General features: G+C 42.2%; 1 protein-coding gene across 2 annotated transcripts in view; it reads right to left on the bottom strand.

Annotated features, from left to right (window-relative positions):
• Positions 1-22,626, bottom strand: part of RC3H1 (ring finger and CCCH-type domains 1) — a 79,869-nt gene that overhangs the window by 33,358 nt on the left and 23,885 nt on the right. For both annotated transcript variants that reach the window (XM_056845049.1, XM_056845050.1), the window contains exons 2-4: positions 7,130-7,494; positions 3,376-3,496; positions 189-428 (exon numbers count right to left, since the gene is read on the bottom strand). In XM_056845049.1, coding sequence (XP_056701027.1) covers positions 189-428; positions 3,376-3,496; positions 7,130-7,360 — 592 coding nt within the window. In that variant the 5' untranslated portion in view covers positions 7,361-7,494. The remainder of the gene's footprint in view (positions 1-188; positions 429-3,375; positions 3,497-7,129; positions 7,495-22,626) is intronic.

Genomic DNA, 22,626 nt, shown 5'->3' with positions numbered 1-22,626 from the left:
GGGGAGAAAGATGTTCTAAGCTGCTTTGGGCCCCCATTGGGGGGGAGTGGAGCATAAATAAATAAATAAATATGGTGCTTTCATGATACAGCTGCTCCCACAGCTGTATTATGTATTAACAACATGTGACCCTACTGCTCTTAGTTCTTGTTACTGCATCAAACAAGTACAGCTTGACTGGTACACACCTGGTCCAAGAAACTGACAACCTCTGGCCCTCACCGCAGCCCAAAGGTTGGAAGAGAGTTGCTGGGGGTTCTGGTGCTGAAGGATGAGCTCTGTGACCGTTCTTTCTCCTAGCGATCGTGCGGCACGCATAGCCCTGATCCGCCCTTCTTCCTCCACTAGCTGGCAGTGGACTAAGGTCACCAGCTTCCGCTGCATAGGGCGACTGAGTACACTCTGGGTGGTGCTGTTCAGCCCAACACCTTTGTCAAGAGAAAAACAAGGCAGTTATTTTTAACAGGGCAATAGGGGGATCGCCTATACTCCCCTTAGTGCTGCTTAGTGGAAGACTAGTCCAGTCTTAGAGCATTATGACGTGGAGAATGTTTATTCCCTTAGGACATCCTTTTGATTCATTAAGAACAAGAATACTGCAACTGTGATTCAGTCAGCATCTACAAGGCAAACCTTTAACTCTTCTCCTCAATTGGTGTTTTGATTGTTTAGCAGGAGGTAGTGTGGCACAGCAAACACAAATCAAGAAGTTGCCCCAGGGTAAATGTTTAAGAAAACAACCACACAGGAAGTCGAATGGCACCAAAGTATAGCAGAAACATTTATATGATCTATTAAATAGATCCCTCTGAATAACAGTCACAGATTTTTGAGAAAATCATTACCAGTTTTAAACATAAGTAGTCAGCAAATGTGTATGTACAAAACAGTGGTTGAGAAGAAGAAAAGTAGTGTTTTAGATGATGCAATCTCATATTACAGAAGGCTCCATCTTAGAAGATGCATTCTTTTCTCCTTTAGCATGAGCATGCATCATTTAAACAGAACATTTCTTTTGAATAATTGATGCTGATTTAGCTAATTTATACACTGAACAGAACTCACACAATTAATCAACCAAGAGTTCTCTAAACTGGTGGCAAAACAACTTCTGCTACTATTTATGTTTATGACTTGGTAATCAGGAATCACCACTAGATTTACAGCCATTTCACCATACCTCATTTCCAATACTAGGAGCCCAATTCAATGCACAGTTTGCATGCTGCCACTCGTTGAGAACATTCACAACCAAGCAAGAAATATTCTCAAGGGCACCAAAAAACATCACTTGGATGGGTCTCACTGAAGCAAGTAACTAAAGGGAAAAAACACCCCTCAGAATTGCAAATTCACGTAAGGTTGAATTTTTTAAATCTCTGGTGGCTTTGATATTTCCAGATTTGGCATTGGGTACACTTATTTGAAAAGAGAAGAATGAACGGAATCCCTTGCTGCAGCCTTCCAAACTGTCCCGCCAACTTAGTTTAGCAGAAGACTACTCAGTCACTAAGACTGGATCTTGGTTAACAATTTAGAGAACACAAAGATTCAAGTCCAGTAGCACCTTGAAGATCAACAAGATTTTAGGTCTATGCTTTCAAAAGCCCTTAGTAAGAAAGTTTAAGCAACGTAGCTTCAGAAAAATCAACATCAGAGAGTATACTCTGTTGGTGTAGGCAAAAGTCTAACACTTCTAAGTTTGATGCCATGCTGCCAATATATAGATTCACATCACTCTCTTCAGTAGAGCTAGCCATAGAGACTATGTACAAGGTGGCAAAACTTTATAAACCACTTTGGAGCAAAAGTTCTCAAAGCAGCATAAAAATTCACTAAACGAATGGCAGAGGGTGAAATAATATAAAATAGAGACTGAAGGCAGCAAATGTACTCTCATAGGACTCCAGCTATTAGAACAGTACCTACAAGTAGACACTCTCAAACAATCCTACTCAACAGCTTACAATTTAAAGAATATAATACATGCAAAGGGGACATGGAAGGCTAGGAAATTAAAAGCTCAAAACAGAAAGGCCGCTATTGACAAAAGCCTGGAGAAATTAAAGATATTCATGTCAACACGTATTAGTTGGTTTACATATTAATAAGAAGTATGTTAGTATTAGTAAGAAACATGTACAGTGACTAAACTGTACAGAGACAAACACATGAAGCTGCCTTATACTGAATCAGACCCTTGGTCCATCGAAGTCAGTATTGTCTACTCAGAACGGCAGCGGCTCTCCAGGGTCTCAGGCAGAGGTCTTTCACATCACCTCCTTGCCTAGTCCCTTTAACTGGAGATGCTGGGGATTGAACCTGGGACCTTCTGAATGCCAAGCAGATGCTCTACCACTGAGCCACAGCCCCGAATTGCCTAGTAACAAAAAACAACCAAAATCACTGTGCAATATCACTTGTCTGAGCACAGCCTGATACACTGTTCCATATTAGGATTATGCACTAACTCCCATAGGTGCTGACTGCCCAAAACAGGCTGGCATCTCACTGTCCTGGCAGGATGCAATTAACTTTCAGCAATATCCAAATCACTGGTTTTACAAACTTGCAAATGAACATTCTGTCTGGCAGCCTGCGGTCACTGGGCGAAAACGCATGGTCGCTTTAGCCTCCTTTATTCCCTGTTTCAGCCAGGATTCAGTCAGGATTGAACGCATGCGTTTCGCCAAACATGCATTCGATCTTGGCTGAATCCTAGCTGAAACAGGGAATAAAGGAGGCTAAAGCGACCATGCGTTTTCGCCCATTGTCTCCGCCAGATAACTGAGTAACTTTCCATCACTGGGCTCAACCCCCCTTTTTCCTTCCTTAGGTCACTGATGCCTAAGTTTGTGCAGCCTGGTATTGTGAAGGCAAGCTGGCTAGTAAAAACAACACTGTAGGTCAGCAAGGGCTGTGATTTTATTTGCAAGGTTGAGAAAAAGAGGGTTTTTAAAAAAAAACTTTGCTGGTTACTTTCTTTCACATATAATAAAGACGCTATAGGAGGCCAACAAAAATGTCTTATTATGCCAACATTAAACAAATAGCATACTCAATTAATGCTACAGTAATAGCCAAATAGTCCAAAAGGTGCGAAGTTGGACTATTTGGCTATTACTGCAGAATTAATTATGCTATTTTTTTAATGTTGGCACAATAAGACATTTGTTGGCCTCCTATACTGTCTTTATTGTATGTGCATTTAGTACAGAGGTGTTTCTTTGTATTTACTTTTGGTTACTTACTTCAGCACTCAAAACATTTTGTTTTCTCAGTTGCAGGTGCTACGGTGTCACAGACGTTTTTAGGGGTAGCTGTTGCTTTGGGATTTTCACTTCCCATCGAAATGCTAGTGGACCGTTGACTCACCTCTAGCACTGCTGAGTGGTTTAAGGTACAAGGCTAGTTCTTCCACACATTTCTTGGCCTCCTCATAATGCTTGGTATTCTCAGTACCACTGCACAGAGGTACTGGCTGCTGTTCCGGCACCTGTGAAAGGATGAAGCAACTCAGTACAACAGAGCACTTACAATCTGGGGGGGAAATGACAACAACGTTGCCCATCTCCAAGCATTTACCCTAACCATCTCCACCACTTTAAAGTGCAGCTCACCTCCAAATCATTTCATTAGAAGAATTAATTTGATATAATGACACAGTGCTAAATTTGCATACATATTTTTGCTCGGAGTCTTTTTAAAGCTAAGTTTCAAAGCAAAAATGGAAGATACATTCTTCTGCGCCAAACCAATCCAAATTCACTATTTTTATTAGAGCTGCAACGTTTGATCCGTTCGATTTAAAAGAAGAAGAGTTGGTTTTTATACCCCACTTTTTCTCTGCCTTTAAAGAGTCTCAAACTGGCTTACTGCCTTCCCTTCCTGTCCCCACAATAGACACCTTGTGGGGCTGTGAGAGAGGTATGACAGAACTGTGAATAGCCCAAGGTCATCCAACTGGAGTGGGGAAACAAACCCAGTTCTCCAGATTAGAGTCCACTGCTCCTAACTACTATACTATGCTGGCTCTTACATTTAATCAATTTAAAGAACTTTTGATAAACTAAAAAGTTTCCCGATAATCAAGCCACAAATTTCTACAATAACGGCTAGTTCCTTTTAATTCAAAACCTTACAAAAGTGAGAGTGGCAAGCAGATGGTTCAAGTTATATCGATTGTCTGTGCATCGTTAATCGAGAAAAACAGGGTTTTTCTTTGGAAATATTATATTAGTAAGCAAATGCAATCAATTTCATATGACCATCAAGTAGCGTTTAATCAATCATGTGACAGCTCTGATTTTTATATAACACCACGGAGGGGGTTACAGCTATTCCTTAAACAGTTCCTTTCATTTCCTTAAGGTATTCCACACAAGAACTGACTAAGCATTTATTCAGAAAATGTTTTTTATCCATGCGTGGTTACTAGGCTTACTTACACATTTAAACACACAAGTATTCTTTAAATAGTTAACTTTAATTTCCTTAAACTATTCTACGTAGGGTTGCCAATTGGGCTGGATAAAAATTTCCTGCCCCTTCAGCAGAGGCTTAATGTGTGGAAATGGGGAGTTGAAGCTTTTTACAGCATGAAGGTAAGTCACATCATCTTGCAAATAACATTCCATTAAGCCTCTATTACAGGGAGTGGATGTTTTTCTCCAGGCCAGCTGGCAACTCTAATTCCACAGAATAAGTGACTGAGCATATTCAGAAATAGTTTTCATCCACGCATTGCTGTCAGGCATACTTACATATTTAAAGACAAACATACATCCTTCCTAATACTGAAAAGAAGAAAAAAGTTGATCTCAAAGGTGTTAATTGCACAAGCTTGTCTTGCTATGAATTTACTGAAGTCTGCATTTTCATCCATTGTCAGAGCTACAGATTTTTTAAAAGTCATCTTTGATTTTTAAAAAGTTCTTTAAAAAAGAAAGTTCTGCCACAAAAATTTTTAAGTTATGAGCTTCGTAGACAACATCCCAGCCTTTCTGGACAAGGATTCAACAGATTTAGTCAGGAAGATAAACAACAATCTGCTAAACAATTTGCTCTTTCCTCCCCAAAATATGAGGGAGGGGAATCTCGGGGAACATCTGCTAGCTGCAGAAGATAGAGGCTGAGCTTCTGCTTCACTTCCCATTTCAGATACTAAAGTCTGGGTGTAGCCCTGGGCCTAAACGTTTTGGCAATTAACGTACTTGTGACAATTACAATAGGTAATTGTTCAGAACTGTCATAATAATAACAAGCATAAACATTGTTTTTTTCTGTAGTAAATGTTTAGTATGTCGTAAATTAAATAAAATATATCGAACAAATTAACTCTTCGGAATCTATGGACTTTGATTAAAAACCCACTCAAACCTCTCAAGAAAAGTACATACCAATAACAAATGTTATTACACCAAACTACTACTAGAACATCTTCCAGTTGGCAATACGAAAGGACATTAGATGACCTGATGAGGACCAAGTATCTACATGCAATGAATCATGGAAATAACTGGCAATTATTACACTAAAGACTACTCCTTGGACAGACAATTAAAACCCAACAAAAACACTGGCCACGGGAAATACTTAACAATTAAAGGGGAAAAAAGGTACAAAAAGACAAAGCAGCCACCCTAAATGAGTTTGCAGTGCTTCTAACTGTCAATAAACTAAGACAGAAGCACTGGGAGAATCTGCAAGATGTCAAATCACCCTTGTAAAATCCAGGCCTTGTTACAGAAACTCTAACTGGTTATTATATAGCCCTGACATTGCTCATCACAGTATTCTGTAGACACCAAAAACTGTAGCCTAGAAATTAAATAAATGTATCAAAAGCTCAGTGTGAATGTCTAACATGCAACTGAACAGGTAACATGCTCATCTCCAAATCACTCCAAGTGTTAGTTCTTCACTGTTCCTAAGGCTACAAGATAGGAACAATTGAGACTTAAGCCACAGTGATTTTAAGAATGTGACACTGCAGCTCAAATCAGTCATTCCACCAGAACTTCGTTTCCCCCAACCACACTTTAGAAAACAAGCCAAGGTTTGAACTTCCAAACACTATAGAAGGAAAACTGGTTTAGAGCTGCTTGCCTGCTTTCCTTTTCCTTTCCCTCAGCTTTATGATTACATTTCTGTCTGCATGATGCAATCAGGGTTGATTAAGTCAAACATCACACCAAACCATGGTTAAGAAATAAAACCTAGTTTGGCATGATCAGACTTAAGCCACTGTAATCAGCACCTGGGCCTTTGATATCTAATGGGCTAAGCTTTTAGAGAGAAGTTTAACAATTTGCATATGCACCTTGAAATGGTTTGAAACTGTTCTCTCACACAGTAAGAGCACATTCCTGAGCCTGGGGGCTGAATGGGCTTAGGAGGCGACCAGCCCCCTATGCCCGCATCCATACCACTTGCGCCATGCAAAGTGACACGGACACCAGACACCACTTGCTGGCTTGGCCTCCCAACAGCCTCCTGGGAGGTGTTCCAGGGGCGTTCTGGGGGAGTGGAGCTGCTGTTAGGCTGCCTCATAACCCCTTCCAGCCTGGGAACGCCCCTCTCTGAAACAGCGTTGCTGTGCCAGGTTTTTCCTGGCGCAGCCTCACTGTTCTCTATGGGGAAAAATGCCCCATTTTTGAATTTTTACATTTAAAAAGGCTTTTTTTAGCCTTTTGGTGGCCGGGGAACCTCTTTAGAGGTGCTGCAGTAGCGCATTGGCTACGCCGTCCCCGGCTGCCGCAAAGCTCAGGAATGAGCTGCCCCATCCACTGGCTTATCTAACCACCTTATTATGAAAAATAACGGCTAGATAACCATCACTTTGGAGAAGTTGTCTGAACCCCAATGGCTGTTAGTTCTTTTCTCAGCTCTCCTTGCATCTCCACAAACTTTCACGCATTTGAGAACTACACAGGTAGGTGGCATTTATTGTATATGACCAAGGGCCATTACAATCAAACCCGTAAAAACATAAAACATGAATCCAGAATCACATACAATTTAAATGCTGAATCTGAAGCACTCTGACTGCAACTGGATATTTTCTTTGCATCGGCGGGAAAAAGAAGTGGGTCAAAGAATCAATTGACTCAAATGAAGGTGACTTTACCTGAGCCCCCACGAGCTGCAGCAGAGCAGAGTTTACGGGAAGAAGCTCAATGTCCGTGTTGATAGTGGTCTGGTCAAAGGGGCATGCCTTCCGGTGGAGCTTGTTCAGGCACATCTTGCAGACTGTGTGGCCACAGCCCAGGCTGATGGGCTTCCGGATCGTTTCGTCGAAGGTTTGTGTGCAAATAGGGCAGGAGAGAAAATCCGTCCATTGTGGAGCTTGTACAGGCATTGCTTCAGGCGTTAATTCACAAGACAAAAATCTAAAGCGCAGATTCCACTGGAATCAATTTTTTTTTGAAAAAAAAATTGTTTTTAAATATCTTCTGTAAGTACAGACAGTCAGCACATAGTGTGAAATATAACCTGGAAAAGTAAAAGAGAAAGAGGAGAACAAAACAGTTAGCATGCACTGCAGCAGTGAGTATATTAAGACTGTCGAAGGCTTTCACGGTCAGAGTTCATTGGTTCTTATAGGTTATCCGGGCTGTGTAACCGTGGTCTTGGTATTTTCTTTCCTGACGTTTCGCCAGCAGCTGTGGCAGGCATCTTCAAAGGAGTAACACTCCTCTGAAGATGCCTCCTCTGAAGATGCCTCCTCCTTTGTTACTCCTCTGAAGATGCCTGCCACAGCTGCTGGCGAAACGTCAGGAAAGAAAATACCAAGACCACGGTTACACAGCCCAGATAACCTACAAGAACCAATATATTAAGACTGTTTTATAGGGGATTTACATATGAGATTAAGGCGCACTCAATCTAATGGTCGTAACAGAGTACTTGGAATACTGACCTCCATTCAACTTTCAAGTTTGGCCTACTTTTGGACAAGTCATTTAATCCCCATGCTTCAGAGTCACTGTTTTACTACAAGGTGACAAACAGTAATGTAAACATGGTGATTTGACTTCTCAATCTCATTTGAAAGCAAGGATACCAAAATTTCCTTTGATCAAAACAAACAACAGCAAAATAGAGAATGCTATTATCTCTGAAGAAAGGTTTAATTGAATTATACTACATTTATCAAGATTTTAGCACTGCCAGACAAATTCACCACTGGCTTGAGGCTCCTCCTCCTTGATTATTTGGGGTTTTTTTTCCATCTTCTGGTTCCCCCCCCCCGCCCTGCCAATGGCTAGAGAAGGCATGAAAAAAGGCTTCAAGTAATCAAGTGACTTCTTGAATCTATTATTTCCTTCCTATGTACACTGCTCTGACCTTCTTGAAGGGAAGGGTAAGATAAAAATGCACTATAAATAATTCATTCTTCTTAAGAACACAATCCAGAAAAAGTCTGCCACCAAGTCTGCGGATGCTGGGTGAAGCTTGCGTCTACTAAGTCAAACAGCCTTGACATGCTCTATGTTATTCATGTAGCTCACTCAATTTGCAGTGTGAACTTGCAGATTGTAGTTTTTAAATCACAGAGTGTTTGGTTTGGACATGCAAAGAGTACCACTGATAACTCTTCTAATATCAGAGCAGTAGAAACCAATATACAAAAGTCCAGAATATACCCAACCGTTGAAATGGCATTTTTCTCATAAACATGCAGACATAAACTTGTCATTTACTGTGTGTACTCTGTGAAATAAATTCCAGGTCCATGCTTGGTAATTCAGATTCTGTTCCAAGGTAAGCTGAATTCTGTGACCTGTACAAAATTATGCACACATAATTCCACACATATGCTTATTTTTGTATCTCTTGTTCACCTCCTGTTAATCAAGGGAAGTAGCCATGAGACACACTATAATGAAACATCAATCCTTGATCAGTACAGATCCTGTTTCAGCTTTAGGAGATCTCACACAAGATTGCATGCTGACTCTCAAACACCTACTCATATTTATATGTTCAATGTATTCCTATACTTTATCTCACATGTTTTGGCTTGATTAGGCCACACAGGTGAGTTTCTGGTCAAGGTGCGAATAGGACTTCCCGGCTCACTATGCCCACTCTCAATCACTGTGCTCTACCAGATTCCAGAAGTTCTCTCAGAACAGAGGCATATGCAAGGTGCCATTAGGTGGAAGAATGATGTCTACCCTCCTCTGTATCTTGTCTCCAACAGTCACTAGCTTCTCTTGCATCACAGGAAGTGACCAAGAAATCACAGGTAAATTAGGCATTGTCCTGGAACATTTACATAAGCATCCTGAGAGAACTGTCAAACTATTTAATGAACCACTTCCTAAAGATGACTAATGAGAGAAACTAGTTCTTCAAGTTGTTCTATTATTACCCTGTAGGATGGATGCATTTATTTGCCAACGTGTAACAGAAAAATCTTACAAAATTTTAAAATATAGAGTTAAACAAAAAGGGCTTTATTATTCATTACCACTAAGTCTAACACGTTGAGAACCTCACACACACACACACATTCAAGCCTCAGAACTGCTTACTTCACCCAAACTCACTTTTGCTTTCATCTTCAGCAGTAGTCAAAGCAAGCAGGAAGCTGGCTTACAGCAGACAGGACCTGGAGATGTACATGATCAGACTACCTGAACTTAATAACCCTCAATTAGTCTAGGGCTGCAATTCTAAAAAGGAGCCACATGACCCTGCAGGCAAAGCTACAAATCTTGGGAGGCACTCAGGACTTTGGGGAGCAATGGCGACTTTACAATTTTAGGCAGCCCTCTTCTTCCACATTTGCATTTGTTTTCTCTGACAGTAGAGGAGAGCTGCTTTATTGGAGGACAAAATCCCAGATTCTAAATTTCTCCCCCTTAAAGAAGCAGCACACAGCAAATAAGAATGGTCCCCCTCCCCTTGGGGCAACCCTCCCAGCATATATATCCATGGGATTAACTATGCGTGATATACTTCTAGAAAGAAAACAACCCTGAGGGCATTTTAACAGCAACAAAGAGAAGGACCAAACCAGTTCTACAGAAAGGCCCATCAGGTTCAATTAAAAAATTGGTACTGCTTGCAAATCCCATGGTCTTGGGATCGCCATGATTTGGTTGCAAGCAACTAGATGGCTCATCATCATCATCATCATCATCATTATTATTATTGATAATAATGATGATAATGATAATAATAATCCTTTATAACATAAACTTCTACATAAAATTCCCTCATCTGGAATACTGCTTTTATAAAAAAAAATTTACTCTTAGCTTACTTGAAAACCATTTGATGATAATGTTGCATTCTTAGTGGGCAGCAGTGGATTAAAGGTTAAGAACCGCTGGTCCAGGACCTCTGTTCACACTAAAAACATCAAACGAATGTAGTACGTAATCACCAGCTCTGTACTAAACACTAAACAAATGAGGAATTCGGTACTACGATGGCTGTTAGATGCTGAGAATGTCTGTATGTATTTTTAATGAAGCAAATTTCTAGACCACAAAGTTAGTCAACGTTGGATGAAATCTCTGACAGAGTGGAACTTCAGTCATCTACCTGTACCTACCTAGCTTCTTGCCCTTTCTCAATTACTAGCGGGAGTGGAATTGTTTATATAGATTCAAAGTAGATGAGGACAAATCTGTTCAAGTAGATTTGTATAAAGTATTAAGAACTCAGCCCCCTTCATCTCCTTATCAGAATATTTTGATATTTGTAATAGTCACAAAACAGACAATTACCTTTCCTGGGTCAAAGCTATACAAGATTTTCAAATTTTAGTTGGCTTTGGTGTGTGTGTGTGTGTAAAGAACTGTCAAGTCACAGCCAACCCCATAGGGCAGGGGCGGGGAACCTTTTTCCTGCCAAGGGCCATTTGCACATTTATAACATCATTCGGGGGCCATACCAGGTGTAGATCTCCCCGTGGGGGGGGAGAGGCTAGGGTTGCCAGGTCTCCGGCCACCACCTGGAGGTTGGCAACCCCAGGGGAGGCCACGCAGAGAAGGCCGGGAGGGCTCCCCTGATCCTTCCCCCCCTCCCAGGCAGGAGGGCAGCCAGCAGTGGGCCCGAGCAAACAAGGCGCCAGGGAGGCGCAGCCCACGGTCGATCGGCAAGGGAGGAAGGAAGGAAAACAGAGAAAGAGGAAAAGGGAGAGAGGGAGAAAGGGAGAGAGGGAGAGGAAGAAAAGGACGGAGGGAGACAGACAAAGAGACAGAAAGAGAGGGGGAGAGAAAAGCCTTCCCCCCCCACACCCGCCGGCCCCACGCGACCTGGCCCCAGGCTCCATGCCTTCCCCGCCCCAGAGTCCACAAAAGGCCCCCTGAAGCCCGATTGGTTCCTGCGTGTATGCTCTGCCGCCGGGAGCCGCAGGCCTCTTCCCCCCCCTCTCGCTGCTCAACAGCTGACAGACAGCAAGAGGGGCTTACAGTGTGCCCCTGCGTTCCTGCACGCTGCGGCTATAGGGGGCAACCTTGGGGGAAGCGTCCCTCTCCCTCCTCTCGCCGGCCAACAGCCATCAGTTGGCGAGAGGAGGCCAAAAGGGAACCACAGCACCTCTGCAAGCCATGGCCCCAGGAACACCCTCAGGGAGGGCCGCCCTATGCCAAGCCTCCGCGGCGGGGCCCCGGAGTTCTCGAGGGCCACAAAAAATGTCCTCGGGGGCCGCATACGGCCCCCGGGCCAGAGGTTCCCCATCCCTGGCATAGGGTTTTCAAGGCAAGAGACATAAAGAGATGGTTTGCCATTGCCTGCCTCTACATAGCAACCCTGGATTTCCTTGGTGGTCTCCCATCCAAGTACTAACCAAGCCAACGCTACTTAGCTTCTGAGACCTGATAGGATTCGCCTAGCCCGGGCCATCTAGTTCTTCCTTTCTATAACATTATTTACTTTGCTTTCCCATAATCAAACAATCCTCACTAATGTTTACTAACAAAGGACCACAAGGGTCCTGATCATCAACTCACTCATCATATGAAAGGCTAGTGCTATGCTGCTTAACAATAAGTGATACCAAAAACATTCCCAAATCTAGGCTGGATAAAATCTGCAAGTTCTGAAACTCACATTACTTAGACTTTACAAGTAATTAGACCGGGGGGGGGGGGTCTGAAACCTATGAATCCAGAACTAAATACAACTCACTATAGAACCAGAAATAGCTCTTCTTTAAAAAAAAGCATTAAGTTAAGATATAGGGGAGGGGTAGCTGGGATGCCAGAATAACTGGCATGTGAATGAAATGGCAGGCAAAGATTTTATGGGACCTAAAGGCTTCTTAGAGAGGCTTTGTGTGTGTGTGTGTGTGTGTGTAAAGTGCCGTCAAGTCGCAGCCAACTTATGGCGACCCCTTTTAGGGTTTTCATGGCAAGAGACTAACAGAGGTGGTTAGCCAGTGCCTTCCTCTGCACAGCAACCCTGGACTTCCTTGGAGGTCTCCCATCCAAATACTAACCAGGGCTGACCCTGCTTAGCTTCTGAGATCTGACGAGATCAGAAAGGGAAATGATAGAGGTGAACAGCTGCCAGTAATCCAAGTGCGAACAATGCATAGGTTTATGTCAGTGAACTAATACACTCTGTGCTTCTGTGTATGCTTATGACTTACTGTTATAGCCCATTCTTAAGGGGGGTATTTACTACGGCGGCTGGAAGTGGTGCTGCCACGCTGCCTCCTCAGAGGCTTCATGGCTGCCAAAGAGAAATTTAACTTCAGTAAAAAATAAAAAAATAGGAAAATGCCCCCACAGACTTAAACGTGGCTACAATACCAAAAAAGGTGTCATAGCTACACCACTGTGGGAAGGGGCGTTTCTGGTGCGAAAGGGGTTAGGAAGCTGCCTAAAGGCAGCTCCGTCCTCAGGAACGCCTCCCAGGATGCCAGCGTGGGGACTTGCGCCACTAGAATGGTGCCAGGAGGCAGCGCCTGAGCCATGGCGTCCCAGTGCCAGAGTGGATGCCACCTGTGACGGTGTAACCGCCCCTTATCATGGATTAAATGGGCACTTACGTCAGCGTGGGATCACGCTGGCTCCTAGGGAGCTTTGCCCCACTCTTCAGGATTGCAGCCTTAGACCCTGTGTATGCCACTTCCTGACATAGGACTCACAAGAACCAGTGTTTGGGCTGCAGATAATTGATATGTTGATTAATAATCCATAAAGTATCACTAATGTTAAACCCTATATTTTCAGTTAAGCATACAGGCTCTCTTACGCTGGCTCTCTGTTGATCTCTTGCTCTAAATTCTGACATAAATTCTTTAACTTTAAAAGGTTGACCCTGGAGTTACACCTACAGGTGATGATAGCCTCATCTTTTACAAATGAGAACAATCGCTGTGGGAAGGGCTGTGGCTCAGTGGTAGAGCATCTGCTTGGCATGCAGAAGGTCCCAGCTTCAACCCCCGGCATCTCCAGTTAAAGGGACAAGGCAAGTAGGTGATATGAAGCCTTCACCTGAGACCCTGGAGAGCTGCTGCTAATCTGAGTAGACAATGCTGACTTTTATGGACCAAGGCAGCTTCATGTGTTCAATCTCCTCTTCTGAATTAAATTAAGTTTATACTCTTAAGGGTTGCAAGAGAAAGGTTAAAATACAATCTCATTGTATGGCACAACATAAAACCCTCAGTTAATATTAGCTCTTTGAAAATCTTGTGTGTTTTAAACATAAGTTCTCTTACAACAAACGTTTGCGACTGAAGAGTTAATACATTCATATGTTATCACTAGAAAGCAATATGCCCATCAACACTCAGCTATCATTCGCCCATGAAATTATATCTCCTCTTAGGAAACTATTTATTTCCTGCCTTTTCTCTTTAAAGACTATTCAAGGCAGCATACATGCTAAAATCACAGTATACATAATCAACAAACATGAATAAACCAGTTAAAACCAAACAGACTCATACCATCCAACACACATTTCAATTTTAGCAACAGCAAACCATAAAAATTCAAGATATTAGGAAGGGCTTAGTCTAGCATCTGAATGATAACAAAGATAATGCCAGGCAGTTCTCCCTTGAGTGGGTTTTATAAAACTGGAGAACTACCACAGAAGAAGCCCTCCTCACTGGTAGCCACTCAGAAGATGGGTACATTGCAGAAGGGATCCAAAGATGATCTTAAGTTCCCAGGCAGGTTTAAATGGGAAGAAGGTGGTTCTGCAGACTTCCTGATCCCAAAACCTTGGAGGTTTCTACAGGCCAAAGCCAGAGTCTCTAATAGCAGCCAGAAACAGACTGGTAATTAATGAAGATTTTTTAATAGTGGAGTATCATGATCACTCCTGCAAAACCCAGACAAAAACCTGGCTGCTATGTTTGGGACAGCTGAAATTTTTTAACACTTTTCAAGGAAGTCCCATGAACAATGCATTACAGTAATCAAGTCCATACATGACCAGAGCATGGCTACCTGTACCCAGATTATCTCTTCTCAGAGGACAATGCTGCTAGCTCGCCAACTCAAAATGGTGAAAGGAGTTTCTTGCAACTGATGCCAGTTCAGCATCCATTCGCCAAGATCCAGATGTATCCTCAAGTTATAACCCCATTCAGGACTACAGTTGCCAACAGACCTGGAAGAAAATGACCTGTCCCTTTAACAGGGGCTTAACGGGATGTTATTTACCAGGTGAGGTAAGTCACCTCTGTGCCATGCAAAGCTTCATCTGGCCATTTCCACAAATTAAGCCTCTATCAAAGGGCATTTTCCTCCAGGCCTGCTGGCAACTCAGCATTAGCAACTGCATAGTCTAATGACTCAGCTACCTACATTACCCCCATCATCATGGTCGAGCTGTAGTTTGTTAGATGTCATTCAGCCAATTACTGATCCAGGTACCTACTTGGGACATCTACAGCTAAAAATAGAGTAGATGAAAAGGTTAAAGAGCTGGGTGTCAACTAAATACTGTTATCAATTACATTTTTATCCTTCCAAGGAGCCCACAGCAGCAAACATGGTTCTATATTCCTCCACTTCATCCTAACAGTCTCTGGGGTAGGTTAGGTTGAAAGAGGATGACTATTTCAAGGTTACCCAGTAAAAGTCATGGCTGAGCAGAAATGTGAATCCAGGTATTCTGACCCCCAACCCAATACTCCAACCAGTACACTCGTAGACTCACATGGATTGATGCCTTAATCCCGTTTTCCTCTCAGCCAAGGTAGTCAGGGTGCCCAAAGCTCTTCAACTAAAAAAAAGGGCTTGAAACCAAATTAATTTTCTATATCCATTTCTGGTTTCTCTTCAGATCGTATATCCATTTCAGAATTAATCTGAAACTAACCTTGAAGTTTTGCTTCAGTGCCCAATAAGAAAGGGAAACAGTGAGAAAATGTAGTATCCTACCCAAAGAAAACATACCTGGTTGTGATGAATTGTTTTCAGTGATCAATCCCAGCCAAATTAATCTCTGGTGTTTTCAGTTCAATAACCTATCCCTCAATGGAAACACTCCTCCAGTACAAAGCAATCATCCATGGCTCACCTTTAGGGGTTACTGAACCTCAAAGCAGTTGGGTAGCTTAAGCAAAATAATCTCTGTGTTCATTTTTACCATCTTACTGTATTCATTAAGAATATTTTATACCCTGTCTTTTTATATAAGATAAATACTCAATGTGCCTTACAAAATCAGCCACACAAAATCAACATAACACAAATCAGCAGCCAAGATCAGTTAGGAAGGAGATGCCACACCAAAATGCAAATGTATACCTAAAATGACACAGAGACAAGGGATTAAATAGTGTTAGCCTGAAACTACTTGTGATATGCAATTATGGAGAGGAGCTGCCTAACCCTTCTCGCTTTGGCCTTTTGGGTACCTTTATCTTCTCTTACATGGGTGGAGAAACAGTGGCCAAGGAGGGGGAATTTTGTGCAGAAATGTCCATAGGGGTTATGCAGCTCAGCAAATAAAGAAGCATAAGAAAAGCCAAGACCTTCTTCTCACTTGTGCACCACTATCTGCATTCCTACTACCTTGCAGTTTCATACAGTATGAAAGCACAGTTATGATTTATCCAGCAAGGTTTTCAGAAGAGGAGGTGTATGAAAGAAAGAAGGATCTTTGCATGTGCCGTGGGCTGTGCTAAGTAGTACAGAATGCAGCCAGCAACTCAAGCAGCATGCAGCTTGATTCTTTATTTCGTCTTGTAGCTACCAGGTCCTAACCTCTATATTCTGAATTTAAAAATGAACTCCCTTAAACGAAGACTGGAGCATCCTGGTAGCAATGAAGTGTTACAATGCCTCCTCCCCAATAAGCAAGTTTGCTGTTTCGCTCTAAATGCAATTTATTGTTCAACGGGCATTTATTTCAAAAGGAGATCTATAAGATTGCTCTGAACAGGCACAAAATCTTAAATGCTCATTCCAACAACTCTGCAAAACATTCAACATTTCATACAACATTTGTCACAGTTTCAGACACAGTGTGATCCAATTGCAACAGGCATGAAAAGAACAAGGTCTTTTATGCAAGGTGTCCACACCCAGCTACAAAGAACAGCCTCTGAAAACACGCCTCTTTTCCGATCTCAGCTATTAGGTAGCACAGCAGAAGTTGACAAGCTCTTTAAAAAGAGGAAAAAGAAACCCCAGTCCCTTACCTCTGCCTCTGGAACTCCATGTATATCACAACACTTACAAAAGGTAACATTCTGAACTGAAAATGTAAAGAACAAAATCCCTTCAAGCTGGTCTGTACAGTGTTAGCTGTCTGCAAGTTCCAAGTTTCTCACTTCCTCATTCTTTCTGGTCACAAACATCCTACAATCATAGAAGGCTTGTCATGGTGACTCAGTTCTCAAAATATGCAAGTCCTGAAAGATGTATAATAACCTCAGCTACTTAAGAACACTGGTCCTCCAATTATATACAAGAAAAAATATGAATTAACAAGAAGGGGGTCTGCAAGGAGTCAAAATATTTTGTCACCCATGTTAAAGCAAGAATGAAAACAGCCTACAAATATATTTTGCTTAAAATATATGAATGTTTATCATCTGTAGATGTGGACAGATAATAAGGTCCAACACAGCTAGGCGTAGCAGTTCATAGTTTGTGACTGCTCCTACATACACAGGATTCTTGCAGAGTGAACACTCCTTAAGGAGCTTCTGGCAATTTAAATTGAGGTTTGAACTCCTGTTCAATCTGGCTTTTGAACTAGTTAGGGGATAAAGACTACCTTGATCGTACTGTTGAATGATTTGTCACTAGAGTATGGTACAATTTTCTTCCTTGTTGATTTCGCTAGACTTTTCTGATACCATTGCCCATGCCATGCTTAGGTGGCAAAGTCTTTCAACCAGGGAAATGAGAACCATCCCCAGGGGAATGAATGTGAGATGATCCACAAGGTTTTATATTATAACCTATGCTTTTTATTATTTGTATGAGGTCTTTAAGTGAGCTTGCCTGTAGCTTCAGAATGGGGTGTCATCAATGCATCTCTTTGTCAAAACTTCCCGATGCTGCTGTCTGTCCTGAAGCAGTACCTTGGTCAAGAGGCATGCGGGGGAACAAGGTGAAACTGGTGACATTGGTGGGTGAAATCTAGGTGGGACTGATATCCCAGTTCTGGACAATGTAATGCTGTCCTATCTGACTGGGTAAAAGACCGGGGTAGACCCAGCCTTGTTTTTGAAGAGCAGGTTGGAGTGGTTGCTAAGAATGGCTTCTTTAATCTACATATGGATCATAAATTGTTATTCTTTCTAGACTTGACTGAGTTAGCAATGCTGACCAAGTCTTTAGTAATCTCGAGACTAGACTACCGTAACAAGCTTACCACGGGGTTGCCCTTAAACATATGATGGAAAGTTCAACTACGGCAGAAAGCGGTTTCCTGACTTTTGTGGGGTGTGGGAGAGAACATTCAATGCCATTCTTGAGGCAACTAAACTGGTTACTATGTTGTTCCAGGTTCAATTCCAGGTGATTGTACTTATCTATAGAAACCTTCATGACCTGGGACCCATATATCTGAAAGATAGTAGGATCTTAATCTGTGTGTACAAGGGAAAACTACCTGCTGCTGGTGATACCCCCGTTCCATGAAGTACAGACTTCTGTAACTGGAATTCACCCATTTGCAGTGGTGGCTGTTACACTATGGAAGGGCATTCAGGAGGCTTTTCAGGTAACCTCCTTACTGGCCCTTCAGAACCCTGCGAGGCTGTCCTTTTTCAAATGGCTTTCATACTGTGATTCTTTGGCCCCCAAATGAAGAATTCGATTGTGATGTTAGGCAATGCTGAACTTTGGCTTGTGGAGTTAGTGCGTAGCTGTTACTGACCCTGTAAAAGTCTATGGTTCTATTCTGCATTGTTCATTGTGTTTTAATTTGTATAAGCAAGCAACTTTGAAAGAAGCAAAAGTAGGATAAAAATGTTTAATTAAATAAACCATCAGATGCAGAAATAGGTTAGCACAGTGCTTTGAAGATACATTTTTAGATAGTTAATCTATTTAAGGGATAACCAAGTAAATAAATAAGTTTGGCTATAAATTAAGACATCTGCAGATGCAAACTGAGTCAAAGAATGAAGGTCTGATATTACATCTGTCTAGCTAACAGACTCACACACTGGCAGTCATGTTGGACTACAGGCTCAGCCACACAGCACCCAATGTGTGTAGAAACAAGCCATGCCAGGGCCAGTTTTAGCCTTTGGAAGACCCCAGCCAGAGAGTGCTCACAACCCCTTCCCACCCATCTGCTTGCCCACAAATCCTTCCCTCGCCTACTTGCTTTTAAGCTCTGTTGGCTTACTTGCATAAGGGCACTTCCAGCCATGTGCACTACCCAGCACACAAGGTGTATAGCAGTGGTAGTAGTGGCTGCTGCCTATGTGTCTTTCCCTAGGGAGAACAAAGGCACACATAGGCAAAAGAAGAGCACATGGGTGAGTGAGCAGGTGGGAACAGGGCATTAGAATGAGTGAGCAAAGTGGTCTGGATGGAAGGGGTGACAGCAGTGGACCTCGTTGGAAGCCATGGGCCCCAGCAACTGCTCCCACCTCAGGGTATGCTGCCGTCATCCCCGAGCCATGCGATTATCACTCTCTAACGTTGAGCGATAAAGAGATCATGGATCACACTTGAGCAAACAAGTTCCTATCCAAACACGACACCACACACGGACAGGCAAGACTGGGACAGCAAGTGCCATTTCCTTCACCCACTGGTGTGTGTGTGCCATCAAATCACAGCTGACTTATGGTAACCCAATAGGTTTTCAAGGCAAGAGATGTTTAGAGTTGGTGTGCCATTGCCTGCCTCCATGTGGGCAGAGAGAGTTCTGAGAGAACTGTGACTGGCTCAAGGTTACCCAGCAGGCTTCATGTGAAGGAGTGGAGAATCAAACCCAGTTCTTCAGATTAGAGTCCACTGTGCTTAACCACTACATCATGCTGGCTCTACTGGTGTCTATATGCACGGACTGAGGGCTGTGTTCTGAATCCTTGGGAGGAAAGCAAGAGGAAAATCCAATTTGGTATCAATTTCCTTAGTAGTTTTCAGAGTACAAAGTGCTTTATGCTTATTAATATTTTTATCTTCAGAAAAATCCTGCAAGGTACATTAGATTGAGAAATAACACCTTGCCTAAGACAATCCAATAAGATCACTGGCTCAGGGAATGGAGCCACTGAGTCTCCCAAGGCCAAACCCAACATTTTGCTTACTGTATGTGTAGATACTTAGATAATTATCTATTTCCCTGAGCCATGTAAAGGTATAGGATTTGAAAGTACATGTACATCCCTGTGCAAAAAAAGAATCTAATAAAAGTATCTTTTCAGATCAGCACAAGCCACCTCCCTTTAACCATGCACACCAGATTTTTATAATCTGGCAACCTAAACAATTTTTGGTTCAGCTAGAGACACTTGTAATTAGGAAGAACAAGTCACTCCAGCTGAAAACCCTTTTCTAAATTCCTTCTCATGGTGCAACAACTAGTTATTAATAAACTCTAAGAAACACTTGTGTAATGAGTTAAAAACTGAAGCCCTTTTACATGTACTTCAGAGCCTGTGGGCCAGTTCTAACTACCAATATTATAGCATCTGCTAAATATAGTTTCTAATTAGTATAATACTGTCAAATACCCTCAAATCTTTACATACCCTCATATATGCAAAACAAAACAAAAAATTGGGAACCTAGACCCTCAGATATTTTCTTTTGGGGCATTTACTGTTACTTCTAGGTTAGAAAGTGTTCCGAAGAAAGCTGCTGACAGTACTGAGAGTTGTAAAATCTAACACTTCATTTCTAGAGGTGTCTTCAACTACTTTTACATTAAGGGTCAGTAACTAGACCTGTGGAAATGCATATAGAACGTGGCATCTGTGGCAAAAAAAACTTCACCTTGGCAACAGATTATTTTATTGACTTCCATATTATGTCTCATTTGCTTCTCAAAGTAGTTCTCCAGAAAAATTAGACCATGAGTCTAATTCATGAGTCAAATGGGGGGAAAATTATCCAGGACAACTTACTTTTGTCAGTAACTTCCTGAATTACTATTTTTAAATTTAGAACACAGAGTCCTACTCCTGCCTAGTACTCCACTTCTGCTGTTGCCTCAAAACTTGGATATTTATAACTCATGTGATGAGACTACAGTATATGCACAAAGAAGATGCAATGAATGAGAGAAAGCATTAATCAAAGTCCCCTCATAACTGGTGAAACACATTATTACTAAGGGCATACTGCTGTGGTTGTCAGGGGTGACCACCTTCATTTAAAAAAAAAAGTTTTAATTTTGTTTACCAACAAATATAAACAAACATCCACCTACAGTCATGTGCTTAATAGGCATTAACAGCAGCTTAACACAAAACATCACAAGATGGGCTCTATATCCCTGTGTCTGCACCTCTGTTAAAAAGATCCTTGTACATCACCTATCCACATTTCAGCACAATTAGTACTCCACAGAACATAGAGAATTTGGAAGAGGAGAGAAATGCATTGCTGGGCAGCTGAGACAAACTCCAGCCCTCCTGCCTATCTCATTTTTATCCTGCCCTCTCTCCAAGCAGCTTATGCACACACAGCTCTTCTGTTTTATCTTCATAACATCATTTTGAGGCAAGATTTAGGATGAGAGAGCCTGGCAGTTCCAAGATTACTCAGTGAGCTTTATGGATCACTGGGGATTTGAACCTAGGTTTCTCCAGTCCTAGCTGCAGTACCGCAGTCAAAGCTCTGCTCACGACCGGAGTTCAATCCTGACGGAAGTCGGGTTCAGGTAGCCGGCTCAAGGTTGACTCAGCCTTCCATCCTTCCGAGGTCGGTAAAATGAGTATCCAGCTTGCTGGGGGTAAAGGGAAGATGACTGGGGAAGGCACTGGCAAACCACCCCGTAAACAAAGTCTGCCTAGGAAACGTTGGGATGGGACCTCACCCCATGGGTCAGGAATGACCCGGTGCTTGCACAGGGGACCTTTACCTTTACTTGTATGCTCTAACTACTGCACCACATCGGCTGTACCAGTGCTCAGGTGCATTCAGAGAATGTCAGGGCCCTCTCCAACTTCACAGTGGAACTCACAAACAGCAAGAAGTCTTGCTCCTTCCAAGTGACTTTGAGCTGCTCCTGGAAGGCAGAAACGAACCCACAACTTTCTCCCAAGTTCTCTATGAACTCAAGGGAGGGGAAAGATTGGTGTCAACCCAACAGCTGATTACCAAGAACAGAAAAGAAGAGGAGGGAGAAACCTCAGACAGAAGAAGAGGGGAAAGTGCACAGCACCAGAGGTTGCAAGACATTTATATACAAATTGTAGCTACTACGAGAACACACAAAATAGTTGTAACAAAAGTTGAAAGAAATTGTGAGACATGTGTACACATATAATGAGCAAAAATAGAAGCGATAATATTACTCAAAATCACAACAGTGACAGTATGCTGGCTAATGTCCCATTTCAATATCTCTTCTTTGGGCTGTAACTTTGGGATTTGTACCTATTATCAAAACTGAAGCAATTATCCTTTGTGACATACAAGTAGTGTAGAACAATGAAGCCATAAATTCAAATAGGCAGGTTTTATTTTGTATGTTCTCGTAGTAGCTACAATTCGTATATAAACATCTTGCAACCTCTGGTCCTGATTACCAAGAACAGCCAAACTTTGAAAATTTCTACGTTGTGCTTTTAAATGGGGAAGAAAATTTGACTAGTATAGATAAGCTAGAACAGGGGCACCATGGCGAACACTGACACCTTTTCTGGCACCCACCAGGTGTTTTTAGAAAGTGGGTGGGGCCAGTTAGAGCTTTTGCCTAGCTTATGATTTACTATTGGAGATAAATCAAGGCTTATGATTTACTATTGGAGATTTGATTGGCTGTGCAGATTTTTTAAATCAAGGCTTATGATTTACTATTGGAGATTTAATTTGCTGTGCAGATTTTTTTAAAACTTTGCTTCGGTAGCAGCTGCCACCACAGCACAGGCTCTGCACTGTGTTACTGAAGGTAAGCTGTGGCAATCATTTTGTGGCTGGCTCCACCTCCTGTGGCAGCCATTTTGTTGCTGTGCCCACTACGCTATGTCAGAATTTCAAATATGCCCGCAGG

This window comes from Euleptes europaea, chromosome 2 (assembly GCF_029931775.1).
Source record: "Euleptes europaea isolate rEulEur1 chromosome 2, rEulEur1.hap1, whole genome shotgun sequence".
NCBI lineage: Eukaryota > Metazoa > Chordata > Lepidosauria > Squamata > Sphaerodactylidae > Euleptes > Euleptes europaea.
Note: the sequence above shows the minus strand (reverse complement) of the source record. Positions and strands in the feature narration are given on the sequence as shown.